The 27,254-nt window shown below is 39.5% G+C and overlaps 1 protein-coding gene across 2 annotated transcripts; it reads left to right on the forward strand.

Moving 5' to 3' along the window:
- The first annotated feature begins 4,068 nt into the window (after positions 1-4,068).
- Positions 4,069-27,116, forward strand: capns1b (calpain, small subunit 1 b). 2 transcript variants are annotated; one of them, XM_075472780.1, is made up of 12 exons: positions 4,069-4,229; positions 5,225-5,294; positions 6,694-6,753; positions 6,845-6,881; positions 8,094-8,189; positions 22,042-22,099; positions 22,707-22,771; positions 23,815-23,883; positions 24,019-24,097; positions 25,130-25,246; positions 25,625-25,683; positions 26,813-27,116. In XM_075472780.1, the coding sequence occupies exons 3-12, from the start codon at positions 6,707-6,709 to the stop codon at positions 26,837-26,839; spliced, it is 654 nt and encodes a 217-aa protein (XP_075328895.1). In that variant the 5' UTR covers positions 4,069-4,229; positions 5,225-5,294; positions 6,694-6,706; the 3' UTR covers positions 26,840-27,116. The 2 variants fall into 2 exon arrangements, with proteins under 2 accessions (XP_075328895.1, XP_075328894.1); XM_075472779.1 differs by lacking the exon at positions 5,225-5,294.
- The last annotated feature ends 138 nt before the right edge of the window (positions 27,117-27,254 follow it).

The raw sequence follows: 27,254 nt of genomic DNA on the forward strand, positions 1-27,254 counted from the left end.
AATTTACCTTTATGTTTCATACAGAAATTAGTGACTAAAATATCTTAAAAAAAACTTAAACTCTAAAAATTCCTGCTGATGTTCATTATTAGATGCTAACGTGGTGCAGTTCCTTTCCTGACCACCGGAGGGCAGCGGAGACTCGCTTTTATGCCGCAATAGAAACATATTTACACATTATGTAACGCTGATGGTTTTAATCATTTATTCATTTGACTGAATTTGTGTCCCTTCCTTCCGGCTTGGGAAAGGCACCGGATCCCTCAGGGAGAGCAGGAGGAGGATCTCTGGGTTTCCCTCCACATAGACTCTGGAATTGTGTTCCTATTATTTCACTGTTTTCCTTCCTCAGATCCTAAAGATTGGGCTCAAATGTTCATCACTTTGTCATCCTCTGTCCTTTTATAGGTCCTTAAACACAGTGAATGATTGAAATGTTAAGCTCTGAATGTGTCTCAGTGGGCGTGTCTTAAAGAAGTGAAGTAATGAATGATCCATGAGTTCCATTCATAAGATGTTCTGTGAAACAGGTCAGTCCGCTCTGAGCAGGACACGCCTCACATGGCAGTGAACCCAAAAGGAATGTTTCAAATATCTGTGTCATCATCTGCAGGTGGAGCAGCAGGTGGAGCAGCAGTAACAGTAGTTTCTGCAGGTGGAGCAGCAGTTACAGTAGTTTCTGCAGGTGGAGCAGCAGTTACAGTAGTTTCTGCAGGTGGAGCAGCAGTAACAGATGTTTCTGCAGGTGGAGCAGCAGTTACAGTAGTTTCTGTAGGTGGAGCAGCAGTGACAGATGTTTCTGTAGGTGGAGCAGCAGGTGGAGCAGCAGTAACAGTAGTTTCTGCAGGTGGAGCAGCAGTAACAGATGTTTCTGTAGGTGGAGCAGCAGTAACAGATGTTTCTGCAGGTGGAGCAGCAGTAACAGATGTTTCTGTAGGTGGAGCAGCAGGTGGAGCAGCAGTAACAGTAGTTTCTGCAGGTGGAGCAGCAGTAACAGATGTTTCTGTAGGTGGAGCAGCAGTAACAGATGTTTCTGCAGGTGGAGTAGGTGGAGCAGCAGTAACAGATGTTTCTGTAGGTGGAGCAGCAGTAACAGATGTTTCTGCAGGTGGAGCAGCAGGTGGAGAAGCAGTAACAGTAGTTTCTGCAGGTGGAGCAGCAGTAACAGTAGTTTCTGCAGGTGGAGCAGTAGTAACAGATGTTTCTGTAGGTGGAGCAGCAGGTGGAGCAGCAGTAACAGTAGTTTCTGCAGGTGGAGCAGCAGGTGGAGCAGCAGTAACAGTAGTTTCTGCAGGTGGAGCAGCAGGTGGAGCAGCAGTTACAGTTGTTTCTGCAGGTGGAGCAGCAGGTGGAGCAGCAGTTACAGTTGTTTCTGCAGGTGGAGCAGCAGTAACAGTAGTTTCTGCAGGTGGAGCAGCAGCAACAGTAGTTTCTGCAGGTGGAGCAGCAGTAACAGAAGTTTCTGCAGGTGGAGCAGCAGTTACAGTAGTTTCTGCAGGTGGAGCAGCAGTTACAGTAGTTTCTGCAGGTGGAGCAGCAGGTGGAGCAGCAGCAACAGTAGTTTCTGCAGGTGGAGCAGCAGTTACAGTTGTTTCTGCAGGTGGAGCAGCAGTTACAGTAGTTTCTGCAGGTGGAGCAGCAGTAACAGTAGTTTCTGCAGGTGGAGCAGCAGGTGGAGCAGCAGTTACAGTAGTTTCTGCAGGTGGAGCAGCAGTAACAGATGTTTCTGCAGGTGGAGCAGCAGTTACAGATGTTTCTGCAGGTGGAGCAGCAGTAACAGATGTTTCTGTAGGTGGAGCAGCAGGTGGAGCAGCAGTAACAGTAGTTTCTGCAGGTGGAGCAGCAGTAACAGATGTTTCTGTAGGTGGAGCAGCAGTAACAGATGTTTCTGCAGGTGGAGTAGGTGGAGCAGCAGTAACAGATGTTTCTGTAGGTGGAGCAGCAGTAACAGATGTTTCTGCAGGTGGAGCAGCAGGTGGAGCAGCAGTAACAGTAGTTTCTGCAGGTGGAGCAGCAGTAACAGTAGTTTCTGCAGGTGGAGCAGTAGTAACAGATGTTTCTGTAGGTGGAGCAGCAGGTGGAGCAGCAGTAACAGTAGTTTCTGCAGGTGGAGCAGCAGGTGGAGCAGCAGTAACAGTAGTTTCTGCAGGTGGAGCAGCAGGTGGAGCAGCAGTTACAGTTGTTTCTGCAGGTGGAGCAGCAGGTGGAGCAGCAGTTACAGTAGTTTCTGCAGGTGGAGCAGCAGGTGGAGCAGCAGTAACAGTAGTTTCTGCAGGTGGAGCAGCAGTAACAGTAGTTTCTGCAGGTGGAGCAGCAGTAACAGAAGTTTCTGCAGGTGGAGCAGCAGGTGGAGCAGCAGTTACAGTAGTTTCTGCAGGTGGAGCAGCAGCAACAGTAGTTTCTGCAGGTGGAGCAGCAGTAACAGTTGTTTCTGCAGGTGGAGCAGCAGTTACAGTAGTTTCTGCAGGTGGAGCAGCAGTTACAGTAGTTTCTGCAGGTGGAGCAGCAGTAACAGTTGTTTCTGCAGGTGGAGCAGCAGTTACAGTTGTTTCTGCAGGTGGAGCAGCAGTTACAGTAGTTTCTGCAGGTGGAGCAGCAGTAACAGTAGTTTCTGCAGGTGGAGCAGCAGGTGGAGCAGCAGTTACAGTAGTTTCTGCAGGTGGAGCAGCAGGTGGAGCAGCAGTTACAGTAGTTTCTGCAGGTGGAGCAGCAGTAACAGATGTTTCTGCAGGTGGAGCAGCAGTTACAGATGTTTCTGCAGGTGGAGCAGCAGTAACAGTAGTTTCTGCAGGTGGAGCAGCAGTAACAGATGTTTCTGCAGGTGGAGCAGCAGTTACAGATGTTTCTGCAGGTGGAGTAGGTGGAGCAGCAGTAACAGATGTTTCTGTAGGTGGAGCAGCAGTAACAGATGTTTCTGCAGGTGGAGCAGCAGTAACAGTAGTTTCTGCAGGTGGAGCAGCAGTAACAGATGTTTCTGCAGGTGGAGCAGCAGTTAAAGTAGTTTCTGCAGGTGGAGCAGCAGTAACAGATGTTTCTGCAGGTGGAGCAGCAGTTAAAGTAGTTTCTGTAGGTGGAGCAGCAGTAACAGATGTTTCTGCAGGTGGAGCAGCAGTAACAGTAGTTTCTGCAGGTGGAGCAGCAGTTACAGTAGTTTCTGCAGGTGGAGCAGCAGGTGGAGCAGTGACATGAAGCTGTATGACATCCCATATCAGCAACATCATTTCTGAACATCTTCTTACCCCCTGCTGCGTCCTGTGAGCAGAGTTCCAGCCTCGTTTTGGTGCTGATGAAGGTAGTCCGGCTAGTTGGCTGGGGTTTAAAAAATAAAGCGTTTTGCTTCTCAGAACAATATGCGTTCAACAGAGTAATACATTTGCATCACAAAATGGTTCTCCAGGAAAAAGTCAGACCTCACAATTGCTTGGCCCTATTTCTTTCTCTCTTCGTATCACTGCCTGCTGTGTAGACTGAGCAGCAAACACCGTAACAGGCGCAGTTATCGCTAGGTGGCTGAACGCAGTGATATGAAGGGAGAGAAAATAGGGCCAAGAGATTGTGAGCTCTGACTTTTTCCTGGAGAACCATTTTGTGATGCAAATGTATTACTCTGTTGAACGCATATTGTTCTGAGAAGCAAAAGGCTTTATTTTTTAAACCCCAGCCAACTAGCCGGACTACCTTCATCAGCACCAAAACGAGGCTGGAACTCTGCTCACAGGACACAGCAGGGGGTAAGAAGATGTTCATAAATGATGTTGCTAATATGGGATGTTACACAGCTTCATGTCAAAAGAGGCGAACTGTCCCTTTAAGTATTCAGTCAAGAAGAAACTTCCAGAAGTATTCAGAGCTTATAGGATGATTCCCAAGAAGGCCTAAAGCTGCCATCATATCATCAAAGTTTTGTTTTAAATGAATAAATCCAACTGAGATGATGAATCCAAACAGGCAGTTTCATGTTGGAGCAGCGGCCCTTTATCTGGGGGGAGTTAGGACCCTGCGGCCGGCTCTGCCCTCCTCAGGGTGTGTGAGCTGGGCGGGCTGCTGATGATGATGATGATGATGATGCATAACAGAGGAACTTTTGCTCCACTGCTTTCTGGACTCCGGTAGTGTCAGCGCCTTCTGTCTCACCGCCTGACCGTCTGTGTGCGCTCCTCCGCGGCCCCGCCTGTCTGCTCTACCCGCTGCCGCTCCGTCCGTCTCCTCCGCAGCTGAAGCAGGAATCTGTAAGTAACTCCCCGCTCCTCCTTTGCCTGTTTTCGGGTTTTCTGAGCTGTGTTGTGTCGCTGTGAGCTCCGCTGAAACCCGACCCGGAGTGGAGATAACAACAAGTCTCTGTCCCACCCTGCTGCTTTTTGTTTATAGTCGCCATTGCAATTTATTCTTTTGATTTATTGTAATTTATTTCTTGATTCATTGCTTGATTATTGGTTTATGTGATGTTGTTTTTATTCTTTTTTTAAAATTTTTTTATCTCTCATTAATTCATTTGTGGTTTTATCCTGATAAGATACATTTAATTTAGTTTATTTATCTTAATAGTGAGGTTCTCAATAAGCCCTCCTAGGGTTTCTAACCTCTCCAGCACTGATTCATGCAGGTTATCATTTATTATCTATTGTATGTATATTTATTTATTTATTTTATTCTATTTCTTTCTTTTATGTGATATACTCTTGTTTGTAATATTTTATTATAGTGCAAACAAACAATAAACAATAAATAAACAATATTAAAACTGCTGGATACTAAAACACTTTTAGATAAAGAAAGATTCAAGTTTCTATATTTGACATTAAATCATTTTAATGCTCTCACAGTATTTTAAAGGGATAGTTCGCCTCCTTTGGCATGAAGCTGTATGACATCCCATATCAGCAACATCATTTATGAACATCTTCTTACCCCCTGCTGCGTCCTGTGAGCAGAGTTCCAGCCTCGTTTTGGTGTTGATGAAGGTAGTCCGGCTAGTTGGCTGGGGTTTAAAAAATAAAGCGTTTTGCTTCTCAAAACAATATGCGTTCAACAGAGTGATACATTTGCATCACAAAATGGTTCTCCAGGAAAAAGTCAGACCTCACAATCGCTTGGGAGAGAAAATAGGGCCAAGAGATTGTGAGGTCTGACTTTTTCCTGGAGAACCATTTTGTGATGCAAATGTATTACTCTGTTGAACGCATATTGTTCTGAGAAGCAAAACGCTTTATTTTTTAAACCCCAGCCAACTAGCCGGACTACCTTCATCAACACCAAAACGAGGCTGGAACTCTGCTCACAGGACGCAGCAGGGGGTAAGAAGATGTTCAGAAATGATGTTGCTGATATGGGATGTTACACAGCTTCATGTCAAAAGAGGCGAACTATCCCTTTAACATAACTGCTGAGAACTTTAAACGCTCCCAGTTACAGTAAATCATATTAATTTATCATATTTTATTAAAACTAATAAGATGTCAAACTTCAAGTAGAGTTTTTTCTAATGAAGTTTAAATTAAAGTTAATAAAATTTCAGGAATTAAGTGTGACGCTGCCATTTCATTTCTCTGAAGTCTCACATTTTTTACATCAAAACTTAAATGTAGAGAAACTAAAAAGAATGATTCTTATTATTCTAATGGGATTATAGGCCCCCACACCTGTACAGCAGGCCCCCACACCTGTACAGCAGGCCTCCACACCTGTACAGCAGGCCTCCACACCTGTACAGCAGGCCCCCACACCTGTACAGCAGGCCTCCACACCTGTACAGCAGGCCTCCACACCTGTACAGCAGGCCCCCACACCTGTACAGCAGGCCTCCACACCTGTACAGCAGGCCCCCACACCTGTACAGCAGGCCCTTCCTGAATGACTGGAGAAGGCTTGTTTGCTTACTTTTGAGTTTTGGTTCCATAGATGAACTTTTAAAAGGTTAAAAACTCACAGAAAAATAAAATGGGGCTTCAGTTGGAGACAAAGACCCCCCCTGATCTCTGAAAGTTTCATAAATGTTAGAAAACTGTTCAAAACTGTTTTTTTTTTAACAGTGACTGCTGAGTTCTTCTCAAATTGATTAATTGATTTTTTTTATTTTATTTTATTTTATTTTATTTTAATTTACTTATTTAATTTATTTAGATATTTATTATTATTATTAGTTAGTAGTAGTATTTTTATTAGAATTGGTATTATTATTGTTGTTGTTAATATACAATCATTGTAAATATTAATAATTTTTTGAGCTACTTGACTAATTTGAATTAGTCAAGTAGCTCAAGTAGTAGGATGAATAAAGTATTTTTCTATTCTATTCTAAAACGGACTCCATCTGTTTGTTATCTTTGATCAGATCAACACAAACTGTTGTTGTCACTGAATTAAAAAGATTAGTAATTATATGTTTAAGAAATGTCTAAATATAGCATCTGAAGTGTCTAATCTGTCTGAAATACACAAATATTTCTGTATATTTGTTTTTTTTTGTAAAACAGAGAAACAGCAAATCCTCTCATTGTTTTAGAGGACGGAACAAACACATTTAAGTAGAAGGTCCATGTGTTGATCAGCTAACACTGACAGCTCTGATAAAGCACAGAGAAAACAGAGAAATTATTTCATTTCATGCCTTTAGATCTGAAAATATGCTTGATTCAGTTTTTCTTTGCAGGTTCCAGGCTCTTCTAATTTAATTCCCACTTTTTCTCTCTTCAGACAAAGAACAAACATGTTTCTGGCAAAGAATTTAATCGGTGGCATCATCAACATCGTGAGGTGAGCTCGAACTTCTGCTTCCAGTGTTTGTGCTGTTAAAGTTAAAGTTAAAGTTAAAGTTAAACCCTCTGCTGTCCTTTTCCTCCAACAGCAACATCGACCCGGCTCAGTTCGTCCCTTCAGACCCCGTAAGTACCGGAAACCTTCGGTGTAAAACCTGATGAAGCACCACAGCCTGCTGCTCCACCCTCCTCCAAATAGAGTCTGAATTATCGATTCGACCTTTTCCAACAGACGTAGTTATTATAATGCACCACCCGCCATCGATCTGATGGACTTTTAACGGATGTGGAAACAATATCAGCAGATTATTATATCACATTATTATATTATTTATGTTTATATTATGAATATATCATATTATTATATTCTTCATATTATTATTATTATTATATTACATTATTATATAATATATTATTTATAATTATATTATAAAATTATTTATATTATTATTAGATTACATTATTTTATTATTATATATTTATATTATAAGAATATTATATTATTTATGTTTATATTATGAATATATCATATTACAGTATTATATAATATATTATATTATTACATTATTTTTATATTATTATATTATTTATATTTACATTATAAAATTATTTACATTATTATTATATTACATTATTATATAATATATTATGTTATATTATTACATTGTTTTATTAATATTATATGATTTATATTTATATTATAAAATTATTTATATTATTATTATATTACATTATTATATCATATATTATGTTATATTATTATATAATTTTATTATAAAATTATTTATATTATAAAATTATTTATATTATTATTATATTACATTATTATATAATATATTATATTTTATTATTACATTATTATATTATTATTATTATACAGATTATTTCTGACACATCAACAGTTTATTTGCAGCTTTCCTGAAAATAAATAATATATTTGAAGAGTTTATGAAGTTTAATCAGTGAGACCTACTGGAGCTGAATTTTAACACCCCAGATCAGTCGGCTGACATGTTTCACTTGGTTGCCGTGACTACCAAAGTTCTGTAAATACTCTGTAAAGGTAAGAATCCCTTTAAAAAAAAGAGGCGGCAGCAGCAGATGCAGTGAAAACATCTGTGGTAACAGCAGCATTTCACATTGTGACGCCCATAAGGGAATCTGATTTAAATCAGACGCCTGGTTCCGTGTACTCGAAGCCTCAAAGAGTTGCTGTGGTTCAAAGTCCCAGAGGAAGATTTCCCAAGCAAACAAACAGCCTGAGCGTCTAAATGCAGCTCCAGTGAGGAATGTGTGCAGCCTAACAGAAGCTCCCTGTTTCTGTTTCTCTCTGTGCAGCCTCCTCCTCGCAGGCCGCTCAACTTCGCCGCCGAGGCTCACGAGAATGACGAGGAGAAGCAGTTTCGGAAAGTCTTCCACCAGCTCGCTGGAGAGGTGAGCTGATGTGATGTTTGATCCGGTTTGATCCGGTTTGTGTGCACACAGGCACCGAATGCCCCACTTTAATCCAGATTACACCGTCTCCTCCACTGCATCCCATTCAGAGATCATTTAATGCATAATTTACGGGATCTTTTCACCTTCACGTAGGGCTGGGCGGGTTAACTCGTTATTATCGCGTGAACGCATTAATTATCTAACGCCGTTAAATACTTTATTGCGCATTAACGTATGTTTTCTTGTTTCTTTTTTATTAAAAAAATAATAATTTGGGGGGGCTTTTGTGCCTTTAATGGATAGGAAAGTTCAGAGAGACAGGAAGCAGAGAGTGGGGGAACAACAAGCAGCACCCTGTTTTATTATTTATTTTATTATTGTAAAAGTCTGCTGCTCACAGGCCTTTATTTTGTAAAAGTCTGTCGCTCACAGGCTTTTATTTTGTAAAAGTCTGTCGCTCACAGGCTTTTATTTTGTAAAAGTCTGTTGCTCACAGGCTTTTATTTTGTTAAAAGTCTGTTGCTCACAGGCTTTTATTTTGTTAAAAGTCTGTTGCTCACAGGCTTTTATTTTGTAAAAGTCTGTCGCTCACAGGCTTTTATTCTGTAAAAGTCTGTTGCTCACAGGCTTTTATTTTGTAAAAGTCTGTTGCTCACAGGCTTTTATTTTGTAAAAGTCTGTTGCTCACAGGCTTTTATTTTGTAAAAGTCTGCTGCTGTCTGCTGTGGAACAGGAAAAGAAAGTAATCGGCGGATCCACCAAACATGGAGAAGGGTACGGAACTTTTACTCGGCCATTTTCATTTTAAAGTTCTTCCAGACGGCGGAGTCGACAGAACCAAAGTCATCTGTAAACACTGCCAAGTTGAATTGTCTTCTCAGCGTAGTAGTTCCAGTCTAAAATATCACTTAAAGGCAAAACACACAACTGATAGCAGCAAGTCATTCAAGGAAACAGACAGTGGAGCGAGGCTTCTACATAAAAACTACAGAAAGATGCTGATGTTAAAAGTGTGTTTGCACAACAAATGTTATGGCACTTTCATTCATATGGCAGCACATTTAAAATAAAGCTAAATGCTAAAAGCTATACACTACTTTTGGATTCATTTTTGGATTCTGCGTACAAATGCGATTAATCGTGATTAATCAGGGAAATCATGAGATTAATTAGATTAAACATTTTAATCGTTGCCCAGCCCTACCTTCATGTAATACATGAAATGCAGCGGAAGTGTTTTATGAGTTTACATTCAGAGCAAAGATTTAGCGCTCGGTCAGCGTGGGGAACATGTCTGCTGCTTGTTTACAACAAACCACACAGACTTCAGTTTGCTCTGTAATCACAGAACAATCAGCGGTTCCATCTCTGAGTGTTTACAGCTCACAGAGAGACGATCAGAGAGATTTAATGTCTGAAACATCCCAAAAACACTTCAGCAAAGACCGAAAAAAGGCCTGAAAAATGAAAATAAAACCACTCTGACACGTTATTATCCTCATCAGATGTGGTTCCCAATGATTATAAACCTCAGGCCCATGAAAAGAAGCCATTTCTGGGCTGTTTAATGCCTGTTTAATGCCTGCCAGCTGTGAGCAGATGGACTCTCAGCATCTTTTGAGCTGGAGGTCGAGTTTCTCTGCTTCAAACGATGGTGCCAGGCAGCAGCTTTCAGGCGGTGAACTCTGACCTCGGACAGGAAGAGCTTTAAAAATGAGAAAACATCCTCGAGCTGCAGTCGAGTTACTCGTTTAAATCAGTAAATGTTTCCCTCAGAGCTGAGACTCCGGTTTAATCCATAATATCCAGCCGCTCTGAGCTCATTTGCTGCTCAGCAGGTTGTGTTGGTGCGTCTTAAAGGCCTTCCTGACCGAGTCAGCTGGTTCTTCTTCCCTCACCTCACCCGTCCGCCTGCTGTCAGCGTCTGTCAGACTCCACCCTGGCCTCCATCACCGGGTTTCTCTCTGTAGCCACGCAGGTTCAGCAGCTAAAAACCTCCTCCCTCCTCTTCAGCATGACAGGGATTTTTAGACTTAGACTTTCTTTATTGTCGTTGCACAAAAAAACCTCAGGTGAGTCTTGACAACGAAATGTTGTTACTTGGCTTCCGGTCAACAGCGCTAAAATTTTGAAAGCTATACAGTACTGTTCAGCATAAAATCGGTATGGAGGTGCTATGCGCCAGTAGCCTGACTACGTCATACTCACGATTCTAGTCAGAATGTGAGTCTGATACCGCTCGATAGAGTTTTGAGTATGGGGCGTGTTTCAACCGAACCAGGAGAAAAAATGCAAGACGATGACGACGTCTATGCTACACCGAAGCTTGTAGAGTGTTAATCCAACATGGCGGCGGACACAACGTCACCGTTCGATGCAGCCTTAGAAAGTGTTTTAAGTAGCTTAGAGCGCAAGTTTACTTTTATTTTACTTTTTTTTCTTCTTCTTCCTCGTCGAAGTTCTGTCCTCATCTGGTATAAGTGATACAATTGGCTATGAATCGTGCGCAAAGCAGCATGGGAAGAACCAGACGCCATTTGATAGACATTCGTAGCGCCCAATAAACGGCTCTAGGCGAGGCAAGGCATCTTTATTTATACAGCGCATTTCATACCACAGGCAACTCAGTGTGCTTTACATAAAGACAAGGCATTTCAGAGAACAGCATAAAGCAGCATAAAAACAAGCAATTTAAAGAGAAAAAAAAATAGAATAAAAATTAAAGCAATCAAAGATGAGGGGAAAAAGAAATATATAAACTCAACTATACGCACACCGAAAGAGAAATGTTTTTAACCTGGATTTAAAAGTGCTCACAGTTGTGGCTGATTTCAGTTCTGCTGGTAGTTTGTTCCAGCTGTGTGCAGCATAACAGCTAAAAGCTGCTTCTAAGGGTCTAGTTTGAACTCTGGGCTCCACTATCTGACCTGAGTCAGCAGATCTCAGAGCTCTGCTGGGTTTATACTCAGCTAGCATGTCATTCATGTGTTCTGGACCTAAACCATTCCGTGATTTGTAGACGAGTAGCAGAACTTTAAAACCCTTAATTCTGGATATGTTGTTAAGTTGATAAAAGGCTGATTTGGTGACTGATTTGATTTGATTGTTGAAGGTCAGGTCTGAGTCTATCAGCACGCCGAGGTTCCGGACTTGGTCTTTAGTTTCTAGAGACAGTGACTCAAGATGTTTACTGACAGCAAACCTCTTCTCTTTGTTGCCAAACACAATGACCTCAGTTTTTTCTTGATTTAACTGAAGGAAATTTTGGTTCATCCACTTTTTGACTTGCTCTAAGCAGTCGCACAATGACTCTATAGGACTGCAGTCATCTGGAGACAGTGCCAGATATATCTGTGTGTCATCTGCATAGCTGTGGTAGTTGACTTTAGAGTTCTTCAGAATTTGACCCAGAGGCAGCATGTATAGGGTAAACAGAAGGGGTCCAAGAACTGACCCCTGAGGAACTCCACATGTCATAGCCACTCGATCAGATTGATTACTTCCAATGGTCACAAAATAACTCCGCTCCTCCAAGTAGGACCTGAACCATTCTAGGACTGTCCCGGTGAGTCCTGCCCAGGTTTCCAACCTGTTCAGCAGTATACTGTGATCCACAGTGTCAAATGCAGCGCTGAGATCCAACAGGACCAGAACTGACACCTTGCCTGAGTCAGTGTTCAACCTTATGTCATTTAACACTTTAATAAGAGCCGTTTCTGTACTGTGGTGAGGTCGGAAGCCTGACTGAAATCTGTCAAGGAGTCCACTGGAGTTCAAGAAGTCACTGAGTTGATTAAAACCCACTTTCTCAACAATCTTGGCTGTAAAAGGAAGATTTGAGATGGGTCTGTAGTTGGTTAAAATGGAAGCATCCAATGTTGTCTTTGTTTTTGGAGTGGCTTGATGGCAGCTACTTTTAAGGGTTTAGGAAACGTGCCTGATTGAAGTGAGCAGTTTATTATTTGCTGCAAATCTGTTTGGACAGAGCTTACAATAGTTTTAAAGAAGTCAGATGGCATTGTGTCAAGACAGGATGTCGATGGTTTAAGATGCTGGACTGTTTCTTCTATGGTTTTTTAGTCAGCTGTATTGAATTCTGACATCATAGTTGATTGATTCCTAGGTGGTTTTAAGGTTTGTGTCATTTTATTATTTTGCTGATTTATGTTTACATTTAGCCTCATAGATTAGATTTTTTCATTGAAAAAACAAGCAAATTCATTGCATTTTTCTGTGGAACAGAGTTCTGAAACTATCTGTTTTGGGGGGGTTGTCAGCTTATCAACCATAGCAAACAGAGCACGAGTGTTGTTGATGTTCTTATTAATCATTTCAGATAAGTGTTGCTGTCTAGCGCGGAGTAACCCGTGGTTAAAATTAATCGTATTTGAGGCATTCGTAAACCATGCCTCAAATACGAGAAAATGCACACCTAGTTCCCAGACCACCACCTCATCCAGATGTGGACGCGTCAGCCAGGCTAGGGTGGAGCAGTGATTTTAAACGTGGGCGGACACATGAGCGCCACATCAAGCCCAGAGACACGACGCTGAAGTTGGCCTCCGATTCGCGAATTAAATGGATGGGCATAAAGGGCCATTTCACTGCATTTTTTTGCATTTTGATCGCCCTAAACTAGGTCCTGTATTGAAACTACATTAGTTACACTGCTAAAATCTGGATGGAATTATTCTAAAGAGGCTGTAGATTCATTAAAACCTTGTTTGGGATTTGTGGAAACCTTTTTCCTATTTGTGAAAATGCAGAACAGGGCCATTTTACTGCTTTTTTTGTATTCTCATCACACTAAACTAGGTCCTGTATGGAAACTACAATTATTAGACTGCTCAAGTCTGTATGGATATTCTAAAGAGTCTTTAAAACACATTTTATGATTTGTGAAAACTTTGTTTGCTCATTGAAAATTCAAAAGGCCGACTCACAATCTAGTTTGTCTCTGACGTAATACCAAATTTCCCGGACCGGCAGGTTTACTTTTGGAAAATGTGAGGGGGATGAAATCATCTTGCTGTAAAAGTGGGGGTGTTGAAACACCCCCATCCCCCACGGGTGGGACGCCCATGGCGTAATGTAATGTGATGTGATGTGATGTGATGGAATGGGATGTTTATGCTGCCACAGACTGCGGGTCAGAGCAGCACAGATGCTGCATGTAGGAGAAATGAAGCTGTTCCACCTTGAACCGTCTGAATAAATGTTGAATTAACCGATGATATGGACGGTGTCCTCAGACGTGTTGGGATGAAACTGGTGAAAAGTTCTTATTGTCTGAACAAACATCAGGAAGCCTTAAACCGTGATGAGATTTCCAGGCTTGTGTGGTGAGATCAGAGAGCAGAGAAGCCCTCAGACCGGCTCGTATTCTTTCTGAAACTGGAATCCTCTGTTTCGTGGCCAAACAGTGAAACTGTGTCTCTGAGCGTTTTCCTCAGACAGACGTGTGGGAACGCCTTCAGCTGCAGGGCGTGTTGCCCTCAGAGCGGCTCTTTCTCCACATTCCTGCCATTGTCTGACAGGGCGGCACAGAGTGTGTGTTTGTCTGAGTCATCAGAGGGTGTGTGCACCGGTCCAACCGGCCAGGATTTACTGGCTGAAGACGGTTGTAGTGGAGCTATCTGACACCCACCTGGCTGAGCGCCCAGTGGGCGTGGCCTGGTGGTTACTTTTTAAAGGTACAGACCCAGGCTGTGTTACTTTTTAAAGGTACAGACCCAGGCTGTGTTACTTTTTAAAGGTACAGACTCAGGCTGTGTTACTTTTTAAAGGTACAGACTCAGGCTGTGTTACTTTTTAAAGGTACAGACTCAGGCTGTGTTACTTTTTAAAGGTACAGACCCAGGCTGTGTTACTTTTTAAAGGTACAGACTCAGGCTGTGTTACTTTTTAAAGGTACAGACTCAGGCTGTGTTACTTTTTAAAGGTACAGACCCAGGCTGTGTTACTTTTTAAAGGTACAGACTCAGGCTGTGTTACTTTCTAAAGGTACAGACCCAGGCTGTGTTACTTTTTAAAGGTACAGACTCAGGCTGTGTTACTTTTTAAAGGTACAGACCCAGGCTGTGTTACTTTTTAAAGGTACAGACCCAGGCTGTGTTACTTTTTAAAGGTACAGACCCAGGCTGTGTTACTTTTTAAAGGTACAGACCCAGGCTGTGTTACTTTTTAAAGGTACAGACTCAGGCTGTGTTACTTTTTAAAGGTACAGACTCAGGCTGTGTACATACTACATACTACATACTGCATCCTACATACTACATATTATATACTACATCCTACATACTACATACTGCATACTACATACTACATCCTACATACTACATACTACATCCTACATACTACATACTGCATACTACATACTGCATACTACATACTACATACTACATACTGCACATTTCATACTACATACTACATACTGCATCCTACATACTATATACTATATACTACATACTACATACTACATCCTACATACTGCATACTACATACTACATACTACATCCTACATACTGCATACTACATACGACATACTACAAACTGCATACTGCATACTACATACTACATACTGCATACTACATACTGCATACTACATACTGCATACTACATACTACATCCTACATACTACATACTGCATACTACATACTACATACTGCATACTACATACTACATACTTCATCCTATATACTGCATACTACATACTACATACTGCATATTTCATACTACATACTACATACTGCATATTTCATACTACATACTACATACTGCATACTACATACTACATACTACATACTATATACTACATACTACATACTACATACTACATCCTACATCCTACATACTGCATACTGCATACTACATACTGCATACTACATACTGCATCCTATATACTGCATATTTCATACTACATACTACATACTGCATACTACATACTACATACTGCATATTTCATACTACATACTACATACTGCATACTACATACTACATACTACATACTATATACTACATACTACATACTACATACTACATCCTACATCCTACATACTGCATACTACATACTGCATCCTATATACTACATACTGCATACTACATACTACATACTATATACTACATCCTACATACTACATACTACATACTACATACTACATACTGCATACTACACACTACATACTACATACTGCATACTACATACTGCATACTACATACTACATACTGCATATTTCATACTACATACTACATACTGCATCCTACATACTGCATACTACATACTACATCCTACATACTGCATACTACATACTGCATACTACATACTACATACTGCATATTTCATACTACATACTACATACTGCATCCTACATACTACATCCTACATACTGCATACTACATACTACATACTGCATATTTCATACTACATACTACATACTGCATCCTACATACTACATACTATATACTACATCCTACATACTACATACTACATACTACATACTACATATTTCATACTACATACTACATACTGCATCCTACATACTACATACTATATACTACATCCTACATACTGCATACTACATACTACATACTGCATACTACATACTACATACTACATCCTACATACTGCATACTACATACTACATACTACATACTACATACTGCATCCTACATACTACATCCTACATACTACATACTACATCCTACATACTACATACTGCATACTGCATACTACATACTGCATCCTATATACTACATACTGCATACTACATACTACATACTATATACTGCATACTACATACTACATACTACACACTACATACTACATACTGCATACTACATACTACATACTGCATATTTCATACTACATACTACATACTGCATCCTACATACTGCATACTACATACTACATCCTACATACTACATCCTACATACTGCATACTACATACTGCATACTACATACTACATCCTACATACTGCATACTACATACTACATACTGCATACTACATACTGCATATTTCATACTACATACTACATACTGCATCCTACATACTACATACTATATACTACATCCTACATACTGCATACTACATACTGCATACTACATACTACATACTACATACTGCATCCTACATACTACATACTATATACTACATCCTACATACTGCATACTACATACTACATACTACATACTGCATACTACATACTACATACTACATACTACATACTGCATATTTCATACTACATACTACATACTGCATACTACATACTACATACTACATACTATATACTACATACTACATACTACATACTACATCCTACATCCTACATCCTACATACTGCATACTACATACTGCATCCTATATACTGCATATTTCATACTACATACTACATACTGCATACTACATACTACATACTACATACTGCATATTTCATACTACATACTACATACTGCATACTGCATATTTCATACTACATACTATATACTACATACTACATACTACATCCTACATCCTACATACTGCATACTACATACTGCATCCTATATACTACATACTGCATACTACATACTATATACTACATCCTACATACTACATACTACATACTACATACTACATACTGCATACTACACACTACATACTACATACTGCATACTACATACTGCATACTACATACTACATACTGCATATTTCATACTACATACTACATACTGCATCCTACATACTGCATACTACATACTACATCCTACATACTGCATACTACATACTGCATACTACATACTACATACTACATACTGCATATTTCATACTACATACTACATACTGCATCCTACATACTACATCCTACATACTGCATACTACATACTGCATATTTCATACTACATACTACATACTGCATCCTACATACTACATACTATATACTACATCCTACATACTACATACTACATACTACATATTTCATACTACATCCTACATACTACATACTATATACTACATCCTACATACTGCATACTACATACTACATACTGCATACTACATACTACATACTACATCCTACATACTGCATACTACATACTACATACTACATACTACATACTACATACTGCATCCTACATACTACATCCTACATACTACATACTACATCCTACATACTACATACTGCATACTGCATACTACATACTGCATCCTATATACTACATACTACATACTACATACTACATACTACATATTTCATACTACATACTACATACTGCATCCTACATACTACATACTATATACTACATCCTACATACTGCATACTACATACTACATACTGCATACTACATACTACATACTACATCCTACATACTGCATACTACATACTACATACTACATACTACATACTGCATCCTACATACTACATCCTACATACTACATACTACATCCTACATACTACATACTGCATACTGCATACTACATACTGCATCCTATATACTACATACTGCATACTACATACTACATACTATATACTGCATACTACATACTACATACTACACACTACATACTACATACTGCATACTACATACTACATACTGCATATTTCATACTACATACTACATACTGCATCCTACATACTGCATACTACATACTACATCCTACATACTACATCCTACATACTGCATACTACATACTGCATACTACATACTACATCCTACATACTGCATACTACATACTACATACTGCATACTACATACTGCATATTTCATACTACATACTACATACTGCATCCTACATACTACATACTATATACTACATCCTACATACTGCATACTACATACTGCATACTACATACTACATACTACATACTGCATCCTACATACTACATACTATATACTACATCCTACATACTGCATACTACATACTACATACTACATACTGCATACTACATACTACATACTACATACTACATACTGCATATTTCATACTACATACTACATACTGCATACTACATACTACATACTATATACTACATACTACATACTACATACTACATACTACATCCTACATCCTACATCCTACATACTGCATACTACATACTGCATCCTATATACTGCATATTTCATACTACATACTACATACTGCATACTACATACTACATACTGCATATTTCATACTACATACTACATACTGCATACTGCATATTTCATACTACATACTATATACTACATACTACATACTACATCCTACATACTGCATACTACATACTGCATCCTATATACTACATACTGCATACTACATACTACATACTATATACTACATCCTACATATTACATACTACATACTACATACTACATACTGCATACTACACACTACATACTACATACTGCGTACTACATACTGCATACTACATACTACATACTGCATATTTCATACTACATACTACATACTGCATCCTACATACTGCATACTACATACTACATCCTACATACTGCATACTACATACTGCATACTACATACTACATACTACATACTGCATATTTCATACTACATACTACATACTGCATCCTACATACTACATCCTACATACTGCATACTACATACTACATACTGCATATTTCATACTACATACTACATACTGCATCCTACATACTACATACTATATACTACATCCTACATACTACATACTACATACTACATACTACATATTTCATACTACATACTACATACTGCATCCTACATACTACATACTATATACTACATCCTACATACTGCATACTACATACTACATACTGCATACTACATACTACATACTACATCCTACATACTGCATACTACATACTACATACTACATACTACATACTACATACTACATACTGCATCCTACATACTACATCCTACATACTACATACTACATCCTACATACTACATACTGCATACTGCATACTACATACTGCATCCTATATACTACATACTGCATACTACATACTACATACTATATACTGCATACTACATACTGCATACTACATACTACATACTGCATATTTCATACTACATACTACATACTGCATCCTACATACTACATACTACACACTACATACTACATACTGCATACTGCATATTTCATACTACATACTACATACTGCATACTACACACTACATACTACACACTACATACTACATACTGCATACTACATACTACATACTGCATATTTCATACTACATACTACATACTGCATCCTACATACTGCATACTACATACTACATCCTACATACTGCATACTACATACTGCATACTACATACTACATACTGCATATTTCATACTACATACTACATACTGCATCCTACATACTACATCCTACATACTGCTTACTACATACTACATACTGCATACTACATACTGCATATTTCATACTACATACTGCATCCTACATACTACATACTATATACTACATTCTACATACTGCATACTACATACTGCATACTACATACTACATACTACATACTGCATCCTACATACTACATACTATATACTACATCCTACATACTGCATACTACATACTACATACTGCATACTACATACTACATACTACATCCTACATACTGCATACTACATACTACATACTACATACTGCATCCTACATACTACATCCTACATACTACATACTACATCCTACATACTACATACTGCATACTACATACTGCATACTATATACTGCATACTACATACTACACACTACATACTACATACTACATACTACATCTTACATACTGCATACTACATACTACATACTACATACTGCATACTACATACTACATCCTACATACTGCATACTACATACTACATACTGCATACTACATACTACATACTACATCCTACATACTGCATACTACATACTACATACTACATACTGCATACTATATACTGCATACTACATACTACACACTACATACTACATACTACATACTACATCTTACATACTGCATACTACATCCTACATACTACATCCTACATACTGCATACTACATACTACATACTGCATACTACATACTACATACTACATACTACATCCTACATACTACATACTGCATCCTACATACTACATCCTACATACTACATACTACATCCTACATACTACATACTGCATACTACATACTACATACTATATACTGCATACTACATACTACACACTACATACTACATCCTACATACTGCATACTACACACTACATACTGCATACTGCATACTACACACTACATACTACATACTGCATACTCATGGATCAGACAGTATGCAGAGCGTTTACCCACAATGCATTTCGCTCCTGCCCGAGCCGAAATCAGCCGGCCTGAAGCTGATTTCTCTTAAGCTCTAAACTCTGTAAACTTTAGCAACATTTGAAACATTTTCAGGCGAGAAAGTAGTCGTTTAGATCCCCAACGTGTTGAAAACCTGACAAAATACCGGCTGTTTACAATTTTGTTCCCACGAATTCGGCGCTACTAAAGCTAGCCGCAGTGAGCAACGCACTTCCTGTTATTTTCACAAAATAAAATACCTGTTGCCTTTTATCATAGGGAAAGCCATTACCATACAATTGGTGCTTTTGTTTTGAAAACAGGAAGTGAACCTACCCTCGTTGTAGCTAGCTTGAAACTGCCATTTTGACAGGAAATGACGATCAGCGACGTCACGTTACGAAATGAACCCAGACGCAGTGATAAAGCTTTTAGTTGAACAGCATGTTGACGTCTTTAAACACAGGAGGCGTCTCACACCCCTGCAAGCTTTGACTTCAGAGCTCACATTTAAGGTGTTAAATCGAAAATCAAATTTATTTGTAGCACATTTCATGTACAGAACAATTCAAAGTGCTTCACATAAAATAAAAGCATTGCAGCAGGGAGTGGAAGAAGCATTAAAATACATAAAAGAATATAAAGAGAAACAAATAAAATCATTTAAATGAATTTAAAAACCAGCAACAGTCCAGATAAGTTCAAAGATATCGTGCAGATTTCATGCATAGACACATGAGAACAGAAATGTTTTTAACCTGGATTTAAAAATGTCTCCATTTGGTGAAAGTTTAATCTCCACTGGCAGTTTGTTCCACTTGTTTGCAGCATAACAGCTAAATGCTGCTTCTCCATGTTTAGTCTGGACTCTGGACTGGACCAGCTGACCTGAGTCCTTGGATCTAAGAGCTCTGCTGGCTTTATATTCTCTGAACAGATCACAGATGTAAACCATCAGCAGGCTTTTAAAATCTATTCTGTGACTGACTGGAAGCCAGAGTAAAGATTTTAAAGCTGCTGTGATGTGTTCAGATCTCTTAGTCCGGGTTAAAACTCCAGCAGCAGCGTTCTGGATGAGCTGCAGATGTTTAATGCTCTTTTTGGGAAGTCCAGTTAAAAGAGTGTTACAGTTAAAGTTAAAGTTAGAAATGACTTCGCAGCATGTTGTTGTGAACAAACCTCTGGTGAATGTTTCAGCTCTGAGTCAGAAACTGGACGGAAATCAGAGAAAAGCAAAGAGTTTGAGTCACACTCGGATCAGCTGTGACTCAGCTGGTTGGTGAGTCACAGCTTTCTCTGCAGGAAACCAGGGTTCAGATGAAATATCCTCTTTATTTCAGGGAGGTTCCTGAATGAGTGAAAGTATCTGGAAGCTCCGATGCTTCCTCGTTATCTCCTTTAACAGAAGAAGAATTGTTCTAATAAAGTTGCACTAACTTTGATCTATAGAAATGAATACGGGGCTTCGTTTTCATACGTTTTTTAGAGACATGAACTGAAAATGGGGTTAAAGCTTCTGCCTTTCCTGTGTTTGCGTGCATGAAAAGGCTGATTTGTGCCTGTGTGCTTCAACAGGACATGGAGGTGTGCCCCATAGAGCTGAAGGACATCCTCAACAAAATCATTTCCAGGCGTGAGTGCAGTTCCCTTTGTTCTGGATCCCTGGAACATTTTCTGCTGCTCTTCTCTGAGCTTCTCTGTGATTTTCTGCTGCTCTTCTCTGAGCTTTTCTGTGATTTTCTGCTTCTCCTCTGAGCTTCTCTGAGCTTCTCTGTGATTATCTGCTGCTCTTCTCTGAGCTTCTCTGTGATTTTCTGCTTCTCCTCTGAGCTTCTCTGAGCTTCTCTGTGATTATCTGCTGCTCTTCTCTGAGCTTCTCTGTGATTATCTGCTGCTCTTCTCTGAGCTTCTCTGTGATTTTCTGCTTCTCCTCTGAGCTTCTCTGTGATTTTCTGCTTCTCCTCTGAGCTTCTCTGAGCTTCTCTGTGATTATCTGCTGCTCTTCTCTGAGCTTCTCTGTGATTATCTGCTGCTCTTCTCTGAGCTTCTCTGTGATTTTCTGCTGCTCTTCTCTGAGCTTCTCTGTGATTTTCTGCTGCTCTTCTCTGAGCTTCTCTGTGATTTTCTGCTGCTCTTCTCTGAGCTTCTTTGTGTGCCAGTTCCTCTCAAAGGTTTCTTATTCTATGGTTAAAGTTTGTGCAGCTGCATTAAGCTGAACTAAAGTTGCTGTTTCGCCTCAGATGGAAGCCTGAAGACCGACGGGTTCAGCATAGAGTCCTGCAGGAGCATGGTGGCTGTCATGGATGTATCCTTCCTCACATGTTCTGCAGCAGCAGGGATGATGATTACGGGTGTAATAAATTACCATTACTGTTAAAGATGTAAACACAGTGTGCGGTACGGGGACGGCTTGCTCAAGGAAGATGTACCATAAGGCAAGGCCAATTTATTTGTAGATCACACTCCGTACACAAGGCGATTCAAAGAGCTTTACAGCTACATAAAATCACAAGAAGGAAATGTTTGTTAGGTGGTAAAAAGCTGCTGATTTCAGTTTTGTCTGAGTTTAGCTGTAGAAAACTGTTTTGCATCCACACACTGATCTGTTGGGTGCAGCGACACAACGTATCTCCTGCCGTCAGTGACACGTAGATCTGAGTGTCATCTGCATAGTGGTGCCTATTAGCAGCTATAATAGCTATAATAGCAGCTATTAACCAGTTAATGGCTCATTTCTACAGTTTAAGAACTGGCTGAAGCAGAAACCTCGGGTCTTACCCAACATGTGGAAGTTATTTTGGCTCCTAACACCCACGTACACCCTGATCCTGACCAAGCACACCCCAAAAAGCCGGTTTCAGCAAAAGAATGGGGCTGAGGGACACAACAAGAAGGCCGAGGTGTTGGCCTGGCCTCCAGATTTCCCAGATGTGAGTTTAACTGAGCATCAGGTCTAATTCTGGACTAATTACAGGACTTAATGGATCTGTTTCTGATGGCTTGGTGTCAGACACCACAGCGTATCTCCACAGGTCCGGTAGAGTCCTCGGCTCAAGGCTGATTTGATGGAAAAAAAGAAGAGTAGCTCAGCATCAGGTCGATCTTTTTCTTAAAGAAATGACCTATTTCTACATTAAACTCATTTTAAGAGCCGTATCAGACAGCATGAAATACTGTTTCATCCCTCAGAATCTGTGTTTTAAAGAGTAAACATTCTGCAGGAGGATAAATGTGAAACTCTAAACATTAGAGTGGCAGAAGTGGTTGGGAACACCGGCTGCTTTGTTCTGCAGAGCTCTGTTTAGCGCTTTTGTTCTTGAGTTTGAGCTTTGACCCGACCCCCCGCAGAGCGACAGCACAGGAAAACTGGGCTTCCACGAGTTCAAATACCTCTGGAACAACATCAAGAGATGGCAGGTCAGTTCGCTGCTTCGTGTTTTCTGATTCACGGGTTTAAATATTTAAATTGTGACATTTTAACGTCCCTCCTGCTGGGTTTTGTTCGGTTTTATGTGGAGAGCCTTTAATTTGTCTTCTACGTGTTGTCTGCAGGGCATCTATTTATCCCACGACGCCGACCGTTCAGGTGTGATCAGCGCCCACGAGCTGCCGCAGGCCTTCAAAGCTGCAGGTGAGAAGTAGCCAAGACTTGTACTCAAGTAAAAGTAAAAAGTAGTCTTGAGTAAGAGTAAAAAAGTGCTTGGTGAAAAAACTACTCAAGTACTGAGTAACTGTTGAGTAACGTCTGATTTATTTGTTAACACAAGCATTCAATCAGACAGACAAAAATACTAAATAATCATCTTTAGGCCAATTAGAGTTCATCCAGTTGATAAAATAAATTAAAATGAATTAATTAATTACAAAATAGCTTAAATTAAAATAATCCAGGTAAATTCAACAACTTCAATAAAAAATAAAAGAGACTTAGGAAATGTTTAAAACATATGTAACCCATATGTAACCTAAAAAACAAACATTCACCTATCCATGGGGGAAAAACGAGTTTAGGAAACTTAGCGCTACATGTTTCCTCAAGTTAGATGTTGAGTTTCTCCTGAAATGTGCGTTTGTTTTGGTTGACACAGAAGACACATAATGTAGCTGCTGTTTCTCACTCTTTGTAAGGTAAACATGCTTTCAGTATGAGGCCTCGTCTGCGTCTTCATTTCCCACCGTTGGTTCTGACATTTTTCATCTGTTTCTTTGTTTGTTTGCTACGACTGCTAATGCTAAAGCTAACCCGTCCCGCCGCTGAGATCGAGTACGGTCACGTGACCAGACTGCACGGCTGCGTCTGATTGGTGGAACACAGTCAGGTGGTAGAGCCTTTGGCGGAAGTCTCTCTCTCTGTCAGAATAAAACATTAAAATGAGGCGTACGCGGGGGGATAAAAATAATGAGGCGTAGAATACCAAAGAGGTAAGAAGAAAAGTAACCAGCTCATTGTAGCCTAATGTAGCGGAGTAAGAGGACAGTTTCTGCTGCACACATCTACTCAAGTAAAAGTAAAAAGTATAGAGATTTAAAACTACTCCTAGAAGTATAATGTTTTCAAAAACATACTCAAGTAAATGTAACTCGTTACTACCCACCTCTGTTCGTGTTTTTGAATAACCAGAAAAACTCATTTCAAACGCGTTCTGTTTGCTTGTGCGAGCAGGTTTCCCTCTGAATGACCAGCTGTTCAAGATGATCATCCGTCGCTATAGCGACGAGCACGGCGACATGGACTTTGATAATTTCATTGGCTGCTTGGTGCGACTGGACGCCATGTGCAGTGAGTGCCTTTTTTCTTCTTCTTCTCTGTTTTCCTTTCAAAGCGCAGCAAACTGTCACGACTTTTATGAATTAATCAGGTTTTTCTAGACAATTCTGATCTTTTTCTCTGCATATTTCACTGCTTAAAGTGATGTTTTTGACGTGAAATGGATCATTCTGTACACGTTTTCTGGATAATTCAGCCTGATCCGCAGTATCTGCCCACAAAATATAAAAAAATATGGGAAATCCTTCAGTGATGGGGACAGAAAACGTTCCGTTAGAAGGCTGGTTGTTACTTTTCAGGCTGTGCTGATGGTTTTTAGGCATCGCAGCGGTTTTAAAGCGCTGATAGGTCTACATGACGGTAAATGATGTGTTTGTTTGTGTTCTGCAGGAGCGTTTAAGACTCTGGATAAGGACAACAACGGCTCCATTGACCTGGACATCAAGGAGGTGAAATGTCCTTCTCTGCATTTATGCTCCATATGAAGAATAAGACGAATGGAAAAGTGCCTTCTTTAATCCTTCCTCAACTCATCGTCCGTGACTGAATTTCTGTTGTAGCCTGTTTTAGCTGTAAATAATCCTCAAACATAGTTAATTTGACCCTCTAAATCAGTGATACTCACTATTTTTTCACAAGAGGGTTTAAAAAATAAAGCGTTTTGCTTCTCAAAACAATATGCGTTCAACAGAGTAATACATTTGCATCACAAAATCGTTCTCCAGGAAAAAGTCAGACCTCACAATCTCTTGGCCCTATTTTCTCTCCCTTCGTATCACTGCCTGCTGCCGCCTGCCGACAGCCGCGCCTGTTACGGTGTTTGCTGCTCGGAAGCAGGGGACTGCTCGCTCTGCACGGTCTGCATTTATTTATATCACACTTTTCAGCAACAAGGCTGTGCTTTACAACACAGAAATAAAAACATCAAAAAATCAAACACAGAAATACAGATACAGAACATCAATCAGGTAATTTTAGCTAACAGTGAGATTGGTATAACTATAACAGGTAATTTGAGTAAACTAACAAAAGCTAACAAACATGGATAAACTTTCCTCTAAGAGGAGGCATTTAAAAATATAGCTAATAACAGAACGGTTGATATAGTGAATGATAACAAATCTTTAAAAGACTTTCATCTGAGAGGAAATATTAAGGTTTATACAGTCATAATAGGTCTTAATAGACCATTTGAATATGACTAAGTTTTCCTCCTAGTGAAGTATTAATAAGATCAGAAACATGGATAAGCTTTCCTCTAAGAGGAAGCATTTAAAAAGCCGTTCGATGGTCTATAAATTAATGGGAATATTTTTTATATTTATTTTTATTTTATTTTATTTTTTATTTTATTTTATTTTATTTTATTTTATTTTATTTTATTTTATTTTATTTTATTATTTTATTTTATTATTTTTTATTTATTTATTTATTTTCTTTGATCTGGATTGTTGTTGCCAGACATTAAGAACGACGTGTAAAGAGCCTTAAAGTTTGATTATCGGCCTCAGGAGTGGAAGATCGATGAAGTTATCGAGCGCTCAGATGCTGACTCTGACTCTTTTTTGTGTCTCACAGTGGCTCCAGCTGACGATGTACTCCTGAAGGCAACGAATGGAAGCTGCTCCACAACATCCTCTCTGTGTGCATCCCAATCCTCCCTTCCTGTCGTTCCACTCGCTGCGCTTCGTTTTGCATTGAAACCGGACCAAAAAACACCTGCATAGAGTTAAAAGCAAAGGGAAACTGTAGACTGGGACCAACGTGGAGCTGAGGCTGCTGAGGCTGCTGCTGGGCGCCTTTCTCCTGCTGTTTAATCAAAGTTTTTTTATTTCTATCAGGCTGAAACTGATTGGAAATGTTAATAAAGAAATAAAGGCGACTTTTTGGTGAAGTAAACTCATAATTTCTACCTTGTATTTCTAAGATTCAGTAAGAACTCGAGCTTCTTAAGTAAAATTAAACATTTTATTAACGTAATACATGAATTATGGGGGAAGAGTAAGTTTTACTTAGGTTT

Source organism: Odontesthes bonariensis, chromosome 9, assembly GCF_027942865.1.
Source record: "Odontesthes bonariensis isolate fOdoBon6 chromosome 9, fOdoBon6.hap1, whole genome shotgun sequence".
Taxonomy (NCBI): domain Eukaryota; kingdom Metazoa; phylum Chordata; class Actinopteri; order Atheriniformes; family Atherinopsidae; genus Odontesthes; species Odontesthes bonariensis.

Bases quoted from the DNA above. Each gene is read 5' to 3' on its own strand.
- capns1b (XM_075472780.1), top strand. From the start codon at position 6,707: ATGTTTCTGGCAAAGAATTTAATCGGTGGCATCATCAACATCGTGAG. The intron at 8,190-22,041 runs GTGAGCTGATGT...GTGCTTCAACAG, and splicing joins TCCACCAGCTCGCTGGAGAG to GACATGGAGGTGTGCCCCAT. The intron at 25,684-26,812 runs GTGAAATGTCCT...TGTGTCTCACAG, and splicing joins TTGACCTGGACATCAAGGAG to TGGCTCCAGCTGACGATGTA.